The 19,156-nt window shown below is 40.9% G+C and overlaps 3 protein-coding genes across 4 annotated transcripts in view; all 3 read right to left on the bottom strand.

The window, feature by feature from the left end:
* The window catches only part of LEPR (leptin receptor), a 76,316-nt gene extending 70,467 nt beyond the window's left edge, over positions 1 to 5,849 (bottom strand). The window contains exon 1 of the mRNA XM_052800975.1: positions 5,748 to 5,849. The gene's annotated coding sequence lies outside the window, so the exon portion shown is untranslated. The remainder of the gene's footprint in view (positions 1 to 5,747) is intronic.
* Positions 1,141 to 7,216, bottom strand: LEPROT (leptin receptor overlapping transcript). Its single transcript, XM_052800977.1, has 4 exons — positions 7,093 to 7,216; positions 6,752 to 6,827; positions 5,748 to 5,934; positions 1,141 to 4,494 (listed from the first exon to the last, which is right to left on the bottom strand). The coding sequence occupies exons 1-4, from the start codon at positions 7,106 to 7,108 to the stop codon at positions 4,378 to 4,380; spliced, it is 396 nt and encodes a 131-aa protein (XP_052656937.1). The 5' UTR covers positions 7,109 to 7,216; the 3' UTR covers positions 1,141 to 4,377.
* Positions 7,217 to 8,977: 1,761 nt separating this feature from the next.
* DNAJC6 (DnaJ heat shock protein family (Hsp40) member C6) overlaps positions 8,978 to 19,156 on the bottom strand; it is a 51,987-nt gene continuing 41,808 nt past the window's right edge. For both annotated transcript variants that reach the window (XM_052801741.1, XM_052801742.1), the window contains exons 14-20: positions 18,713 to 18,865; positions 17,309 to 17,377; positions 16,420 to 16,554; positions 14,637 to 14,897; positions 14,121 to 14,266; positions 12,005 to 12,181; positions 8,978 to 11,107 (exon numbers count right to left, since the gene is read on the bottom strand). In XM_052801741.1, the coding sequence (XP_052657701.1) occupies positions 11,006 to 11,107; positions 12,005 to 12,181; positions 14,121 to 14,266; positions 14,637 to 14,897; positions 16,420 to 16,554; positions 17,309 to 17,377; positions 18,713 to 18,865 (1,043 nt within the window). In that variant the 3' untranslated portion in view covers positions 8,978 to 11,005. The remainder of the gene's footprint in view (positions 11,108 to 12,004; positions 12,182 to 14,120; positions 14,267 to 14,636; positions 14,898 to 16,419; positions 16,555 to 17,308; positions 17,378 to 18,712; positions 18,866 to 19,156) is intronic.

Genomic DNA, 19,156 nt, shown 5'->3' with positions numbered 1-19,156 from the left:
AAAAATCTACACATGGCTTGCTAGGACAAGTTTGTTTGGTTAACTCCCAGGTATTAATGAGCTTACATTCATTTTATGGAATTAAAGTCTCTTTGAAGTTTTTAGAAAGCTACCCAAGGTCATAGCTAGTTAGGAAGGTTACCAGCTTTCTTAAAGGACTGAAGAGACTACGAAACCAGCGCAAGACTGTGACTGGTACCCCGTGCTCCTGACCCCTTATGCATATTTTATTTTTTTCTTCCAGCTAAGTATATGTTGACAGGTTAACAGCTCTATTAACTACAAAAACAAGCAGCTACAAGAACAAGGGTGGAAAGGACAGGAAATAAAAGTTATACCATACAGATAATACTAGCAAATCCAGAACCAGATTAAATTAAGGAGCTCAGGAACCAAGCCTAGAGCCTGAAGTTATTCTATATGCAAAGCATGTTGGGCTAGGCAGTACAGAACAGCAATCCCAAACATTCATTTTGCAAAACAGGGCAAAGCCAGCAGCTAACTGATTCAAAGTGCAAACACACTCACCTTCTCCAACACTTAGCTGCTCAAATCATTGCTGTAAACAGAAAGCATCAGCTACTCAGAACACAGACACTACAGCCTTCTTCTCCTGATGGTGGGTGCTTTCACAAATTGATTAAAATAACTGAGCAGGCTTCATTTTCACAAGCACTGGTGGTATCAAAATCACCCACGTAATACATTCACCAACTTAACTACAGGAGTATCGACCTAGAAAAGAAAGAGAGCTTTGACACCCTCTGCGTCCCTGCCCATCAGTGCGGACAGAGCAGATGCGTCTTACTCTAGGCTCTTTCAAAGCTAGGAAAGTGGAAGAGGACAAGTGCTACCTTACACACCATCTTTTTTTGAACGCCTTTAAAAAGCTCACAGATTCACCATGTACATAAGAGATAAGTGATGATAATTTCCCTGCATATTAGAGTACTGCCTGTACAACACATTCTAATGCATACCATAACAGTAATGCCACCTATTGCAATTAGATCATGGCTTCTGAAATTTGTTCATTATACCATTTATACCGTTAGGAAAGCACCACTGGATATATTTTCTCTATCTTTCCTCTCACACAAGAGTCCGTTGTCATCTCTTCAAATTTAAGACAGACAAATATTTAAGCATCAGATATGTTTATTAGACAATTCAAAATGTCAGTTTTATTAGACAATTTGAAAAAAAAAGTATAATATGTTTTAATTTCCATATTTTAACACTTCATCATCTCAAGAACCTGGCAATCACAGACAATAAAAACAGTGTTTACAAGTTACAAAAGCTGCACTGCATTCCGAATTACAGAAAACTCGATTAGTTGACAAGGAAACTTTATAAAATGCAGCAACAGATTTTCAGCTCATTATGAAACATAGTGATATTGCCATGTATATGCATTCACAAAATCGGCATAGTATCAAAATTAAGGCACTTTGGATACATAGTATTCACTTCCATATAGGAAAACAATTTCAGAGAAACCACAGTAAACTGCTACTGGTAGATAGCGACAGTATGCCCAGTACTAGCCATCAAAGCACCAGGTTTGCGTGAATGAGCGAAGCTCTTGATAAAAAAAAAGCATTGAAAATTTTTTTTACCCTGACTATTTGATATCGAAGACTCATTCAAGCAAATTTACTCTTAAAGAGGTCAAGGAAGATTTCCATGATTTAAACACTGTTAAACACGATTTTTAAAGTTAAACATTTTAAAATAAAAGTCCATGGTGAAAACTGCATGAAGTTCACATTAACGATTAGTGCATGTAGCTGCTTCAAAAGAAAAAAAAAAAGCATTGACTTTCTCCATTTAACATTTACCTGCCATTTCATGAGGTACCCACCAACCACAGTAATATCAAAGGAAATACAGTACAATAGAGTAATTTGTCAAAGAAGCAACCTCTCTTCAAGACGGCACTTTCTAGTCCTCCTTTTCATTTCAGATTGTCATATGCTTACTGCCTGTAACCCAATCTGACACAAGCAAACTATTTACTAACAGATCCACAACAGGTCCTACAAATAATGACTCTCTAATTTAAAGAAAAATTTATCTCAGCTGTTTTTCACACCACTGTCTTGAAAGCAAAATTTCATCAGTAATTGAGTAGTTTTGTAGACTTCTATTGCAAGCTTTGGTACATAAATTCTAAGGAGTAAAAACACTGAAGAATCTAACCCTGCAAGCACACAAGTATTTTAACAGGAGTTAAATAGAATTGTTAGCAACAACATTAGGCATTTACAGGATCAGGCACTTCAATTGTGTATTATTGTTGCTGTTTTACTTCACTAATTTGAGTGAAAAATGCCATTGTATAGGAAAAACAGCAACTTCTTCACGAATCGAAGCAGGACTTGTATGTGGAAACTATGCTTACTCTATACAACTTGGCTCATAATTAGAACAAATAATTTCCATGCTAGTACTTTACAAATCAGTAGGGTCCAACAGATTTCACCTAAAGTCAGGAAGAAGACACTGTAAGAGAACTTGTTTATGCACAGCAACTTCCCAAGTATATTCCTGCTATGTCTTTGATGAAGCATTAACATTCAGAAAAAACTGTCCTCTAATGTTAATTCTTCTTTTATGGGAATGACAGCCTAGACACACTTCAGTATAAAATACAGCTAGTCAGCATTCCTCAGCACTGAACTGTTCACCTTACACTCATCTGAAGTTTAAATTTAAAACATTATTAATTAACCTTCCTGAAACCTGATATTCCATTCCTACTTAAATGATACTACATTACTTGGACCACAGAATGATTTCTGTACCCTTCTTCTAGGGCATTGAGCATGAATAAAAGACCCAGTATCAGAGCGCTCATGTAACATTCATTAATTTTTTAACCTTTGCTGTGCACAACAATCCACAGGACACCATTTTGCAGTACACAAGTATTAAGAGAGCTTGGAGAGCAGCGTAAGTAGTTCCATACAACTTAGGGGGCAAAGAGCACTGTGCTGGTGAGGCTGCCACATCTTGTAGGGTGGATTCTATCACCTCCTTACACAATGTCCCTCATAGCTACACAGGGTGATAGCAGTCTGCTGTGAACTAACTCACACAACTATAAAACACTCATTTGCAATCTACTAGTATAAAGAACTTGCAATAGTAAAACACACCCTGTGCAGAAATTCAGCTTCACACTTCACAGAGCAGAAACCTCTTTGCGTCCATTGTTCTATGAAAGAATAAACTAAGGTGTCTCTTCCTTTACCCCTTTGCAGATTACTGAAATGTCTTCTAGAGTTAGGGCTGTATCAGAATGCATTTTTACAAAACCGCATGCCTCCAGAATTTGCAGGATTCAGCAAGTCAAAACAGTAGTAAAGTTTACTTTTGTAAGTGTGATTATGTGAATGTTTACTAGGATAATGCTATTAAAAATATAGTGTTTTAATATAACAATCTTTTCTTACAGACAAAAAAATAGTAGTTGAATAAGTATGTTTTAAAAGCAATGAGAACTGAGGAGCTAAGAAGTCCTACCCAGCAGAACACTCCTTTGCAATTCAGGCATTTCACACACAAGAACACAGAGCTGAATACTATATTGTGATTGTAAGTGTCCTGAGCATAGCTTCTTCTTTTGTGAACCTTCATAAGAGAAGTAAAGTTGGCTCTAAGCATTAAAGAGGCATTAAAATATATTATTCCCCAAATATATCCACAGTTGTTAAGTTGAATAGGGACAAAGCCTGAGTATCTTTGGAGGGGAATTATTTTTTAAATGAACACCATAAACGGAAGGAATGATTTTTAACCATTCATTAGGGAGTAAAAGAGTTGGCGTAACCTATGTTTGGTTTTTACGTTATCAAGAAAAAAACACTAAAATTAAATTACTCAAATGAAAAGCAAGTACTCATTCATCCCTAATCAAAGCAGAAAGATCAATCAAGTTGAACAATACCAAGTAGGATAATCTTTATATTAGCCTGTTTTGATCACATGTTTAAAAAAACCAAACAGGCATGCTGACCAGTATCATATGTATCAACGATACTACTGTGATTAAAACAAAAGTTAATGCATATATAGTGAAAAAATGAGTAAAACAGCTTATGTTTTGTAAACTTATTCAGGGACAAATTTGCAACGGTGATTCCAGCTTTTACTGAATACACTAAGACAGCTGTCACAAAGGCCTTTTCCCTTTGGCTGAAATGCATTTTAAAAAAGCATGTTATGATCTGATAATGTAACACTACATGCATATGCACATACATACATCTCAGCGTGCACACACACGTTATAATATATACACATATACACACACAGAGTATACATATGGTGATACATGCTGTAAAATATTACCAGCATCAGAGCGATGTCCTACCACTGTTCCCAGCTAAAGTCATCTCCTCTACCAAACACAAGAAAAAAGCCTAAAATAGTAAGGAAAATGACTGCATTGCCAGCCAGCACCAGACCACAGGCTCCCCATTTGATCTGAAATGCAAGGAAATGAAACAATCAAAGCAGTTCTTATAAGATAGGTTCAGGCCAGTTATTTATATGCATTAGATAAACTAAACGAAATACTACAGAAAGCTGCTAAAAGCATAAAGGAAAAAGACAAACAATAAATAATTCAATTCATGTGACTAATTATTCAATTAGCAACCACTCATATTATTAATACAAGACTTCAACAGACAGGCTAATAATGCTATGTTTTAGAACAAAATAATTACCTTGCCATACAAGTCACTAAACCATACCTAAGTCATTGAAAAAAAAAAATCTGGTGAAACTAGTGCTCTCCTTTAATTGCTATGCAACAAAATAAAAGATAGCCTTTCAAATAAATGCCAGTAACAAACATGGAAAACAGTACGTGGTCTTAAAGGTAAATAGCTTTCTTTAACGATCTGCCCCACTAAGTTTACTCAAATAAGTGACATTTACTCTTAAAAGGTATAGCTATGCATTAGAGTTCCCCCTCGTGGTCACTTCTGGTTCTGCCTACTGTCAGGTCCACAACTTAAAACCAAAAATGCCGTGTCAGGGAAATTGTGCATTACAAATAAATTAAAAACTAAGCACGCAAGTTTTAAGCAAAACTGAAAGACTGAAGGGGAAAAGCAACACAACACATAAAGATGCCATTGGGTAGTTTGGGAGACAGGATGAAAGAGTTCTCTGCCTTGCAAAACAAATGTGACAAAAATCTCACCACTGAAGAGCGGTTCAGAAAGCAAAGAGAAAAGAAGCTAGCAGGATTTCCTCAGACTTTGAAAGGACAAAGCATGAGCTTGGGAAATGCTTTGAAAACCAGAAGGGGACTCTGGAAGTTTGGCCTTTTATCTTTTAACTGATAATGCACTCCAGTCACCAAGTTTTCAGCATCCTAAATGGAGAAAGCAGACATTCTGAAATAAAAATAAGGAAGGTGGCGCAAGAAGCGGTGCAAAAGTTGATGAGACAGAGGCACGAGATGTAGGAGGAGTTAATATCTTGTATTGGACCAAAACAACTCTGGAGAAAAACCCAGCTAAAAACTTTTCAGTCATGCAAGTCCTTTGTTCAGGTCAAAAAGCAGCATTGACAGACAGAATTTCAGCAGAGTGATTCCTTCAGTCAGAATCTAGAAACATCACAATAATGAACTTAAAGGCAGGATTTACAAACAGCAACAGTACTATTACAGATTACATTCAGTAACTGGTGCCTTGCAATTAAAATTAGCAAGCAGAACTTACCGCTTCAACCCGTGCAAGGATGATAGGAAATCCAAAGGCAGAAACAACAATTCCAGTTGTGAAGAAATATGCTAGTTCCCTGCAGGCACTGCTGGCTGCATCACTGTCATCACTTACTCTTTTTGCAATGAAGTGGGGAATGGGGCAGATGAAGTAAAATATTAAGACAAACAGAGGCCAGTATACACTGGGGAGGGGGGAAAAGGAAATACATAATCAGTTTAGATAGATGCTTCAATAAAAAGTACCTTCTTTTTAGAAAAAGTAATTGCAGTAGCTGTAATCCTACTTTATGGTTTGAAAAGTGGGTTATATGATTTAACCACAAGCTTTCACCCAAAGGGGCAATCCTACCTTGTTTTCCCTGCACACTGGCACAAGCACTCATACGGCCTCGCGTAGAGCAGGACCCACGCTCTCACACGAGCAAGGGTTAATTGATTTTACATTTGCATCACCTTGCTGATTCAGCTCACACCACCGCCTCACAAAAACGACAGTCACCGCACAGGGAACAGGAAATGCAGGCAAGCGGGACAGGAACCAAGAGCTTTCCCAAATTAGAGGGAGCCGGGAGAATAAACAAACCGACTGCGAAGGCACACCCTTGCACTCTCATCTCTTTGTGAGAGGTCTCGTTAGCTTCGCCTGGATTTTTAAGTGTAAGAGACATCCCAGGTGGAGTCTTGTGGTAGGAGGGTTGTTTAAAGAAACAGGGAAGTAAGGCAAAGACTTGTGCGAGGTTAAAAACGGCTGCTTAGCAAGATGGCACCGCTTTTCCTGAGGAAGTATTGAGCTGTTTTCAGTCTTTTTTTTTAATGGAAACGCAAGTGCTGGCTAAGGAGGTGGTATTTAGTCACAACAAACTGCCACGTGTCAAGAGCCAGAAAGCGGGCGACTGCTGTAAGATAACTAGAGCCAAACAACTCAATTAAGTGAGATTAACACCTCAATCACCAGAGACTAAGAAGGGGAAGTTTTGGAAACGAAGCCGGCCCCCTCACCCGTAGTACTCCAGGGCGCAGCCCAGCATGAGGAACGTCAGCCCGATGGCTCCGCTGAAGGACAGCGCCACGAGAGCTGCAACGGCACAAGGCGGGCGGTGAGGCGGCAGCCGCCTCACCGGTTACCGGTTATCCCTCCCCGCCAAGCCCGCCCGCCCGTCCGTCCCGTCCCCCCCCACACGCCTTGCTGAGGCGATGGCTGGGGAAGCGGAAGCGCAACCCGGTCGTTCTGCTCCCTCAGAGAGAGAGGGGACCCCCGGCCCGCGGGCGGGAAGCGGCTCGGAGCTGCCGAACGGCAGCTCCGAGCCGCTTCCCGCCCGCGGGCCGGGAGCGCTCGGTACCTTTGATGCCCGCCATGTTCGGGGCTCTGAGCGACGCCGAGCTGAGGTGGCGGCGAGCGACTTCCGCCTACCGACCTCTTACCCCGCCCCCCCTCCTGCACCACGTGAGCCGCCGGCGTCACCTAAGAGGCGATTCCCGGGCTGGCCCCGCCCACGCTCGGGAAAGGGGGCGGGGCTGGCTGTGAGGAAACGGGCGGGCCGCCAGCCACCCGTCGCCATGGTTACGGGGCGGCGTCTACGCCTCCAGTCAGGCCTTGGGGCGGGTGTTTAACATAACACACACAAACAAACATATATATCTTTACATATGGTGTACCTGTGTGCAAATACATGTATATAGATGTGCACAAGCACGATCTGAATACAGAAATACAGTTTTGAACAGCCCCCGCCCAGTAGTCGCCGCCATCTTGCAGGCTACTTCTAAAAAACCCAGTTTTCACCCCCAAAAATAGGCCCAAGCACCAGGTTGTCTCATATGGTGCCTTCTCGGGATTTGCATCATCCACCCCATGTTTTAGAGCAGTATTTTTTGAAGCCTTAGGTTTTTGAGATCCCGTTTTTGACCCAAGAACAGCCTTTTTGAGGGAGAATTTGCACAGCCCTTTGGATCCACCTCCCCACAGAGGATTTCTTTAGATATGTCCCATCTCTGCCTCTCAGCTCTTCTTCTTGTTTCGTACCTTCTCTGACACAGGTTTTTTCCCCAATTTCATTATTAACTTTAAATAATTTAGAGCCAAGAAGGCTGCCTAATTAAAACAGCAGACTGATGTAACTAAATGCTTCAAGTGAAAATGTTGTCGGGTGCTACGTTTGCTGACTTGCTTGGCCATGGGTCTCTGCAGCATGGTAGCACAAGAATAGCGAGCAACAAGTTGTTTCCAAAATGTCTTAATTTAGGAAAACTACCCAGAATATCATCCTATGAATTACCGCATGGCATTAGAGACCACTTTAAAAAGGCAATACTGACACTGGCCAAGGCACACGGCCCATATCATGGGAGCAGATGTACGGCTTTAATACTATGGTTTGGTCAGTTTGTAAGCAGCCATTGAACTCAGCATTTCTGGGCTTATTTTGCAACAGAAAACCATGCAGAGAGCCTTTCGCTGCACCTTCCCCAAAGTGTTAGAGCAGAACAGAGCCTTTAGCTGTCATCAACAAGCAAAAAAGCCCCAGGCATTTCAACAGAAGCTTACATCCTGGTACAGCTGCTGCTAATGTAAACAGCTTTAGACCAACAGTAAATATATAAATATGCACCTGACTTGACTTCTAAAAAAAAAAAAAATCAAAACATAGAAGCAAGTTAAATTACCATCTTCTGTTCCAGGTGGGCTAAAGGTTTTTTTCTCTTAAGCAGGAAAGGCTGCATCTTTTCCCATTGCAAATTTTCTCTAAATTAAACCCTTACTACTCTTACAATCTGCTTGCAGTAATGGCAACTGGCTTCTTCATGTAGCTTTGTTTGCTCTTGAGGAAATAAAAGCTCTAGGAAAAAAAAAAGTATTTGTCTCTAGAGCAAGTAATTTATGGCTACCTTTATGTGTACTACACAGGTCCCACCCAACTCTGCACTAGAGCAGCAGAGGTGTTAGTCGTACATGTAAGATGTTGTAGACAAAAGAAGTTTCCATTTACCATACATGGATTCATTGTTGCTTATCCAGCATTTGCAGAGAAGGTAGAAGGTTTTTTTTCCCCACAAGCACAAAACATACCTGAATAAGTTAATTTGAGCTTTTTAATGTATATACAAATGTTTTAGACCAGTCACAATTTCATTGAGTATATACTGTATTTACAAAAATTACAATAATTTAGTGAAACAGTAAACCTGAACATTGATAACCTCTGTCACTACCAGATATGACAAGAATTTAAGTTAACTATTTTGATATACATACATCCTAATACTTTCATGCATCCATAAAAACATTAGGGATGGAAGTAATCAAAGCTTAAGTGGGGTAGGGTTTCTTTTGGTAGATAAAGTTTAATGATGGATTTGTATTTTGTGAACGTATGAGTATCCAGAGTTATGTGCCATGACAAACTCGATACAAAGCTAATGTAGTTTTTATCATTAAAAAAGTACGTTATAGTAATGAGATCCTTTTTTATTATATAGGCATAGGTCACAATATCTACAAATGTGAATGAGAAACAATAAACCAACAAATCACAGGAACATGGTTCACATTCCAGTTATCTCTTTAAATAAGACAAGCACATACTGGATCAAAACATTAATAAATAACATCCAGTTTGTTACTATTATCTTAAGGTCCTTTTATATAAAGGAGACCTATGTGTTGGTTTCACATTTTCAATTAATGGTAGTAAATAATGGACCAATACAACAAAAGGATGACTTTTATACAGAAAGCAATGTACTCTGACACACTGTCTTTGCAATAGAAGTTTTGCCACTTGAAAATGTAAGTGCAACAACAAGTGGATTGTCTTTAAAAACCACCAGCTTTAAAGACTCACATCAGATGGCACCCTGTTCCTGAAGCAGTAAATACAAATGATTTCCTGCCCATCTTCTGCATATACCTGCCCTTTCAAAGCTCAAATACAGATACAACATGTTGGTAAATAAACTGCTAGCTTTAGTTATTCTACAAAAGGAGAATGCCAGAATTTGGGGTGAAGAGTGTAACTTGTTTCTTAACTAGGAAAGATGCTTCAGCTTTAGCATCAGAGATATTTCCTTGTGATATTATTGCTTTGGTCCAATATAAACTTTTAAGATAATCAATTTGCATTGTATTTACCTCAAAAAAATCAGACCTGGTCCACAGATGTCTGCATGACAGCTTGCACACCATGATCTGAAAAGTGAAGTTGCAACAGGTTGCATTCTGCCAAGAGCCTTTGCCAAGTGCTCTGGAGCTGATAAAGGCATAGAGGTGATACAAGTGGGCTGGAAAAAGTCTTCTGAATCCTCAGGAGGGGAAGTGTGACCTATAGACTAGGAAGTTTTTAAAACTTTGCAGCGGAGTTTTAGTTTGTTGATATTTCTTTTGTTTGATGGTTTCAAGCTATTGATGAGAACTTCATGGGAAATGCAGTACATGCTCATTCCTCACATTTACAAATGTGGATTCACCATTCCCCCCCAATTCCCTATCCCCCAAAGAACCCTATTCCCCCAGAACTGCTGTTTAACAAACCAACAAAGTGCTGTTTAACATCAATTACTTGTCGCTTGCTTTAAAAGACACTTGCTCCATAATGCTGAGGAATTTCTTCTACACATTTCACTGCTGGACTGTGAGGTGAAGTACAGTATTAATGCGTAAAGCAGCAGTTCAGCTGCCACACTGATCTAACCCAGGATTCAGCTTTGTCTCTATTCAGGCATACTATACTATATGAGCAATTAAGCAGCAAATGGTGACTGTTAGAAGTGTGCCTAAACCACATCTGAGCACTTCAAATTTGATGAAGTTTGATCCAAACCTAGGAAGAAAGCACATCGAAGTTTGGGCTTCACCACCAGCTATTGAACTCAACTGAAGTATTGCCATATCACATATCACAAAAAAAAAAAGTAGGAAATTCACCAGCTACACTGTGTCAGAGACAGAACAATTCCACCTTTTCCCAGAATGTGTTCTCTCTCATCCCACTGGAATCCAAAGAAAAATATAAAAGTTACAAGAAACTGTAACCCCGTGGCTCTCATATAGCAAGCCAGGTGGCTAGAGTTCCTCTGAGCTCAGGATTCTTGATACAAGTATAAGGACACCTTTCTCTTGTTCTTCATGATAAGTATTAGGCTCTTAGTTTTCTGAAACTTCTGAATTTCCAGCCAGAGTTTGGTTGATCTGTGACATTTGTGACAAGAGACTATATAAGCACTAGCACAGGTCTGTAGTGGAGACTGAGAAAGTACCTAATACAAGGGTTTTTGTCCTTGGTTTTCAAATTCTGACCAGGCATCATTTAGCTCCATAAATATCATCTTTGCATATTGTTCATATGGCTGCCCAGTAGCCTGGAATAAAAACAGAAAGAGGGATATCACAGCTACCAAATCAGACTACAAGAAGTTGACATTTGAGCAGCTAGATTCTCAAGCAGTTATCGTTCACTTTCCATGAATGGTTTTCACTTATTCTTTGACAAGAATAAGCTACTGTTGAGGGCTGCTTACCTTGTTTTCAGCTTAAGAATTTCAGCTCTTCCGCTCCTCAGAGCTGATAACCCCCCCACGTGTGATAAAGCACTGCAGTCCCAAGGGCAAAAAAAATTTAATCTAGACCTTGCAAGAGGCATTTTACCTGCACTGAAGGGAAAGAGCTGCCGCCTGACACAGTTCCTTGATAAAAGCAGTATTCCTACAAACCTCTCGGCAGCCCACATCATCTCAAGCCTTGCCCACTGCCCTGAAACTCTCAGGGCCTCCATTTCGTTAAAAGTGGAAGCCTCATCATCACCATCGGGTTTCCCAGATGGTGTCATTGCACTCTGATTGGCAAGCGTCAGCAGCAAGACCACAAGCCACAAGTCAGATAGTCAGATAACCTGATTCTTCCGTTTTAGCAGTTTGATTTTAAGACCCCTGTCCTTTCATATGCCTTTATCACATCCTCATCCCCTTCAGCAGGCACAATATTCTGGACTGTTGTTCACCACCAGTATGGCTTAGAGTCAAAGTGAGGGTGACAAAAGCTGAAGATCTGAATCTCTGTTGCTTGGAGCAGCGTGTACCAAGCACAGTCTTGTGGCTGGGAGCGGTTAGAGTTCTCACCTTTCAGAAACCCACAAAAATCTTGAACTACTACTTTCTACAAAGCTGTTTGCACCAATAAGTTAAGCAATCGCATTCAACACTTCATAATTAAGAGAACAGTAACAATTTCTGAACAGTGTGAAACTAGGAAAACCTTACCTTGTCAGGATGAACGACAAGCACTGCCCGCCGGTAGACCTTCTTCACTTGCTCTGGTGTGACAAGATCTGCCATACTAACAGGTTTCCACTTGGTCTCCCCTGCCCATAAGACTGTATGCATTGTGGACAGCAGGGCTCTTATATTTCTCTCTTTCCCTTCAATCCATTCCAGGACCTGGAGAGAAGAATGTGAGTCTCAATTTATGCCTTACATTAGATATTCCAGTAGAAAAAAGTTTTTTTCATTTGAATACCAATGACTCCAGGGAGCATCTTACATTTCTTTCCAAGATTTAGAAAACATTTGGAAGATACTTGTCAGTCTCTACTTTGTCATTCATTTCTATATCACTGCTTGAAAAGTTAAGATACACCTTGAGCAACATCCCTGCTAAAAATACTGAGTTGGTAATGCTTATAAACAGATGGAATAGTCAAAAGAGAAATGAAATGGTTAACCATGTGGCTCTTTAGCAAGCTTAATTGCACACCTGAAGTAAGCTCGACTAGAACTCTGCTGTGGATGTGTATCTTTTGTGCATGTCTAGAGTTAAGTCTTCTAGAGACTCGTGTTGAAGGTTGGCTTCAACACAAATCTTTTTAAGCTCTAAGTCGGAAGCCTCAGTTCTCTCCATGTGCCTATTTGCTACCTTCAACCCAACAGTCAAATAAAGCAAAAGGCAGTCTGCTTTCCTAGATGATGTAGTCCCCCTTAGCAGCTGCCATCTTAGCCTACAGCTGGGGAAGGCAAGGAGGAAAGGGAAGTAAATGTGAAAACCAAAGCATAAATAGGTTTAACAGTTCCAGGCTGAACTGAAGTGACTCAGTGAAATAAAATGCATCAGAGCAGAGGGAATTGTATTGGGAAGGGAGAATCAGCTGGGTGCTTCAGTGATTCGGCAGCTTGCTGGGGGGAAAAATGTTGCACACAGTAAGTAGTACCATGTGAATCGCTGAAGTTGTGTAGCTTATGAATTGGGAAAACTACTGCTCACTTGATGGCCTGACAGCTGTCCAGCTTGGTTACAAGTGGCTGACGTTCGTGTTCAGCATGGTTGCTGGCACACGCTTTCCAAAGGTTAAAAAAAAAAATTTTTAAAAAATTCACTCATTCTGTTTTCTAGAATTTTGCTTGGTTTTTCCTCTCAGTTCTGTATCCTTCTGTAATTATAATTCGTAGTTTCGTATTTCAAATGCAGAGCAGGACAGACTGAGTTTCCTTCCCTTCATAATAGATCTGTGGTTTGGCAGTTTATCGAGGAGAGATGAGAGAATTCCAAAGCAGGCAAGATTAATGAGACAGAGGATTAGTTCAATTAGCTGTGCCTGCTAATCAGGGCTGGAGTGATGTGGAAGACCAGCAGCCCTGACAGTAACACTGAGCAAGCCACTGTTTGCTACAGCCTGGTTTAGGACAGAAATGCAACATTGGAGTTTTAAATCTATTCCAAAGGACACTCACATCTCCAGGGAAGGCACGAGAATTTATTGTATGAACCAGCAGCAGGAAGTTCTCACTTTCTGCCCCAAGGCAATCTCATCATGGGGACAACATCCCCTATTTCACAAAAACCTAGGTTTGGCAGAAGAACTGGCAGAGATGGTCACTACTTTTTTTATCTGGTTTATTTGTTAAGAAGCTATTTCAGAACAGAGTTTTTACAAACTGATCACTTTTTTCTAAGCAGTATCTCTCATTCTGATGAGATAGTGGAGATTCTTCCAGATATTCCCCAACACCTGCAGTTTATGACTTCGTGTTTCTGGTCCCCCTAGCTCACTGCTGTCTGGCATGCGAATGGGGAGCACAGCAGTTTATGATGCTATCAAGTTTAGACACTTACTTTATGGAAAGCAAGCAGAAGAGATAGCACATGGTCCTTGGGATCCAGCAATACTGTGGAGGCCACGCACTGAAGTAAGTGCTAAAACAGGACAATAGCTTCTGGCACTAAATGATCTGAAAGATTTGCTCCGCTGCCTCACACGTGGGATGGCTGGTGGATTACTGCCCCCTCCACCTTTCAGGGGCAGAGTTTCAAGCAGCCTCCAACATGTTGAGAAAGACAGACACGTTGAATGATTGTAAGAGCATAAACAAGAATATTGCTTACTTTTAGTTTTTCAGGGTCCATCTCCTTAGCCATTTCTTCTTTTCTCATCTCAGCTATTGTTTTGGGGCCCTTCTTGTCCTTGTGAGCATTAAAACCTTGACCAGATAATAGGTCTTCAAAATCTGCAGACACTTTAGGTTTTGAATCTTGAAAAACAAGAAGATTTGAATTTGTTATCACAATACAGGTTTATTTAACACGGCATTTCTACCCAAGCCACCCCCCACGCTTATCACTATAACAATCTCCCAGTGCTAATGAGTGTACAGGTTCTCACAAAAGAGGTATAGGCTAATGTTACTTTTTAATTATTATTGAAGCTTACTTGGCACACAGGGTTTCCCAAATATTAGCACGCGTTAGAGTCTAGGACAGGACAACTAGTGTTGAACTTTATATATCGTCAAATGACCAGCATGACTTACTTGCTTAGACCCTAACCCGTTAAGGCATTGGAACATTAAAGCAATATTAGAAGCAGTCAACCTTTTGGATGCTGAACTCCGAAAAGCTTACCAACGTTAGCTGGTCCTTTTCCACGTTCGTTTTGTGCTCCCGGCATCGCTGAGAAACTCACGTTGTAATTGGGCTTGTTCTGGGGAGATGCGTGAGGCATGCTTGGCTGGGCTTTGGGTTGTGCCTGCTGCCAGCCATAGCCAGCTCCTTGCTGCCAACTGCTGCCGCCCATGGGCTGGGGAGAGGGTTTCTGCGGCGAGGGGGGGAATCCTCCACCCATGCCTGTCGGTGTGGTCGGTTTACTGGCAAACGAAGGGCCACCTGCAGAGTGTGGGGAAAGGAATGACGGTGAGCATTAAGAAACAGGATACTGACTTGCCTGCCCAAAAAGGGAACCTAATCAAAATCCCCCAGGCAGCTGGCTTCTATTTTCAGCTCTGCCACAACCTTATTTTTGCAACATCAGGCAAAGCCTTTCAACTTACCTGTTACTGCTCTGTAAGCTGCTTAAAAGACAGCAACTGCCCTTGAAGATTGCACAGGAATTGGAGTAGTGGCTCATTGGGGAAACACAGGGAAAGCTACGTGCAGCTAGCTGGGAACCACTGCTGCTGTGTGTTATGGTGGCAACATCAAGTTGACCTATGTTGAAATAGTATCTCCTTATGCTGTGCTGATGTAATACTATCCCACAGAGCTGTGTGTTTCAGCACCTTATTACCTTAGGGGATGCTCCTCTGGCATAGTTTGTGGTGGGAGGTATGCAGAGTTAATGTTTTATTATTTGAGGCTAACATCCACACTCAACTTTGAGCTCTGGAATGTGTCATGGAAACTGGATCAAATGCTTTTGACTTAGTAATGAACAACAAAAATGTGGTTAAATATCCTGTGGATGCCAAGTCATTTGTTTTTAAACACCATAACTTTGCTACAGAATACATGTTTTAAAAGCACCTCAATGCTCTGACATGGCTCTTGGCATACTTTTTATTTTGCTCCTGCAGAGCAGCTGGTGATCCAGCAGAGGGAACTGGGAAACCTAATTCCAGAACCATGCTGGTACTGACGCAAAGGAGAATACAAACATCAGATAAAACCACAATGGCTTGCAAAGAGCTGAGGGCAGTGACAAAGGGAAGAAAAATCTATTTACCAGAGTCAGAGAAGCCAACATGCTGGGTTTTAAGAAAAACTTAAATTTGTCAGAACTGCCTTTTAACACTGGGGTCCAGGGTTTACTGATTCTTTTCCGAGATAAAACAAGGAAAAAATGCTTGTCTAAGCAGTCAGCAAACAGTCCTTTGTAGCCAGGTGCAAATGAAAATGCGTTCAAGCTCCACATTTAGATAGTACTGCAAATTAGAGGCAGATTAGTGAGGTTCCACACGTTTCCTCACAAAAGACAAAAATGAGTCAAGTCTAGAAGGAAACAATTCCTCAGGGGCCTCAGTAGCTTTGAAGAGCCAAAGTCTCCTCCCAGGCACTGCTGCAAGGTCTGTAGCAACAGTTCTCCAGTTGGAGTTAAAACACAGAGCATCCTTAGCCAGAGACTGTTTAGACTTATGAGATAGAGGTTACGCTTTGCAATCCATACAGCCTACAGAGGTCCCAACAAGTTGTTAGCAGGTTTTTTTTTTTGATGGAGGATCAGTAAAGCACAGATTTGTGAGAGCTTACAGAAAATCAGGCAGAGGGGAGAGCTTGAAAGCAGCACCGACATGCAGGTAGGTTGAAAGGACCCATAGAGCTCTGTCACATACCAGGCTGTTCATCCTATTTCCCTAAAACAGAGCTGGTAATTTAATTTTTTTAATTTTTTTTTTAAATAAGGGATGCAAACCTGCTAAACTTGCTCCAAGAGTCCCCAGATCAGCAAATGGATCCAGTGTTTGGGGTTTAGCCTGATGAGTGGGAGTGCTATGGAGGGATCCTGTAGGACTGGTGGCAGCTGACTTACTTCCCACACCTAGGCCACCTTAAAGGGGAAAAAAAATAAAAAAAAAGAAAAAATAACTCAGTTTTTATCCCCATTTTACATGAGTGCAGCTCTTACCCAGTGCTCAGTCACATGATGTTAGAAGACTGCTGTTAAAATTAAGTGTACTATTGTCAGGTTCCTAAGCAGTCTCAACTCAGCGTTGGCCCAGACTAGTCACACACCCACTCACAATTAGGATCAGCAACAAAAATGTTCCCTAGACTGTCTTCAGTGACACAGTAATTATGACAAATGGATATATTTTAAGAACCAGAAGCCTTCAGGAAACAACTTTTGGTAGGACATACATAGTCTCCCAAGATTAGAGAGAATCATGCTATTATTTATTGGCATCCCAGGAATGCATAGCACTTCCCAGGTCCTTCACATCACTCCACACTGGAATAAAACACAACTATGTACACCCTCATCAAACACTTTTCCCACTTCAGGCCCTGGTTTCTTGAGGAAAGAAACCCAGATTTTTTTTAAACAGAAAGAGTTTGGTAGTCTTTAGCCAGATCCTCGCCTGGACAACTGGGAGACCAGGACAACGGGTACAGCATACCTGCTGCAGTTCAGATGAGACCAAAGTCTTGATCAAAGTTTTGTTGTATTAGTCAAAGTGCTAAGCAGCAGAAGAAGGGAACCTGTTCACTGCAGTCACTGGTAGCATTTTCCCTCTGCCTCTCCTCTCTCAGGGCTCCTTAAGGGTTTTTTGTTAGACGTCCTGAATTTTTATGGTACATACCTGGTTTGTTGGCCCAGTCCCAACCACCGGAAACATCTGGTTGTATGGAAACCGTTGGTGTGCTAGAAGCTAAGCAGAATGATTACATATAAATATCTTAAAGCAATAGAGCAAAACCAACATAATCCAGCATCTAGGAAGAGCAGGGGGCAAGGAGCAGGAGAAACAGTATTGCGTTCACCTACCATTTGCCAATTAGAAGTGAACTTCTCCCTCACGATGGGCATTACAAATTTAACATTTTTTTGTCATGTCATCCTATACAGAGGTAAGTGTGGAAGGACACAGATCTACAGTGTTCATTTTATAGCAGCTTTGGTCAGAGGCTTTATATACTTATTTATAAAAACCTTACCACCAGAATAACACATGTGGTTTTGTGTTTCTGAATACATCTCAACCCAAGGAAATATTCTGCAAGCAAAGGGCAAGTATGAAGAAAACAAATAAAGCAAAGCAGCCCACACAGATGTAAACCAGTAAGAACACACACAGTCCTTCCCTTAACCCTGTATCAAATAAAGCCTGTACATCTATGCAGTTCACCCTGCCAGCATTTCATTATCTGCAGATACTAGCACTGTAATTTAATAGCTCATCATGCTGGGATACCATTTAAATTACTTTCATTATTGCAGCCAGCTCCAAGTGTGACCCCACCATCTTATTCACAGAGTTAATATCCACTACCCGAGTTTGGCAAAGCAAGGATGCGAACAGTGCCAGCAGCACACTAGTTCCCTCCTTAGTCATTTTGGCTTTCCAGCGAGACTGTTGCACCCAAGGGACACGTGTTAGATGATCAGACACAAACAAATTTGTATCTGAATGTGTTTCACAGAAGGTTACAACATTAAATTTTGGCATAGGGGGAGAAAGGGACAACTAAGGAACATTTCAAACAAAAAGAAGAAAAAAGTCTAATAAAAAAAAAAATCCTTCTCTTCAAATAAGAGTCAAATTCAACTGTGAATTTGTCCAGGGTTACTATCAGAACTAAAGAAAGCAGATGCCTGTAATTGAAATCACCAAAGGATATGTGTTTTCTCTAGCAGGCTTAATATGCCATGCTCTATTTAGCTCAATTAATGGTAGTTTGGTTCAAACGAGACCTCATAACCACAGGAATATGCAGGCAGACATTCTTCATGGTCTCTTTTTTCATGTATACAAATAGCTTATTAATTAAGTATGACTTGAGCAAAACTAGTCTCATCCTACCACACTTCAAATTACGAATATGCTTTAAGTCTGGAGACAAAAAGCTCTTTCCTGTTTGCTGGGGTTTCTGTGGTTTGCAGTCATTTTATGGTAAGCATCAGTTTGTACTTAATGGCTCCATCACTATTTAAAAGCAGCATTTCACGTTTACTTAAATGTACTAGAAGAGCCTCACTTTCTTACCCATGTGAAAGGGATCGCTGTGCACAGTTGGTGAAGGACTTCTTGTTGCTTGAAGGAAAGGATCACCAGGGACAGCTGATGAACCAAGAAAGGAACCCAGGAGGTCTGGACCAGTTTGCTTAGGGCTACTTCCAAATGGATCAAAGGCAGTGGCTGTAAAAACGTATTTGAGAAAACTAATTCATTAACTTGTGCAATGAACGTGCTTCAGGGAAAAGACACTGGTGTGTGGAGAAGAAAACCTAATACCTGCAGATAACAAATAGGAGACAGCAGGTGACTATGAGAGAGCAACTGGAAAATATCAGTACCCTAGCCAAGTGCTAGGGGATAGAGCAAGCTACACGACTTGGTCACAGCAACACATTTGTTGATCCCATCTGTCTTTTCCAAAGAGAGGGGCTGAATTTAGGAGTAGTCAAAGCGAGTATTTAGATACTCAGA

This window comes from Harpia harpyja, chromosome 11 (assembly GCF_026419915.1).
Source record: "Harpia harpyja isolate bHarHar1 chromosome 11, bHarHar1 primary haplotype, whole genome shotgun sequence".
Taxonomy (NCBI): domain Eukaryota; kingdom Metazoa; phylum Chordata; class Aves; order Accipitriformes; family Accipitridae; genus Harpia; species Harpia harpyja.
This window is presented reverse-complemented; position numbering and strand designations above follow the sequence as displayed.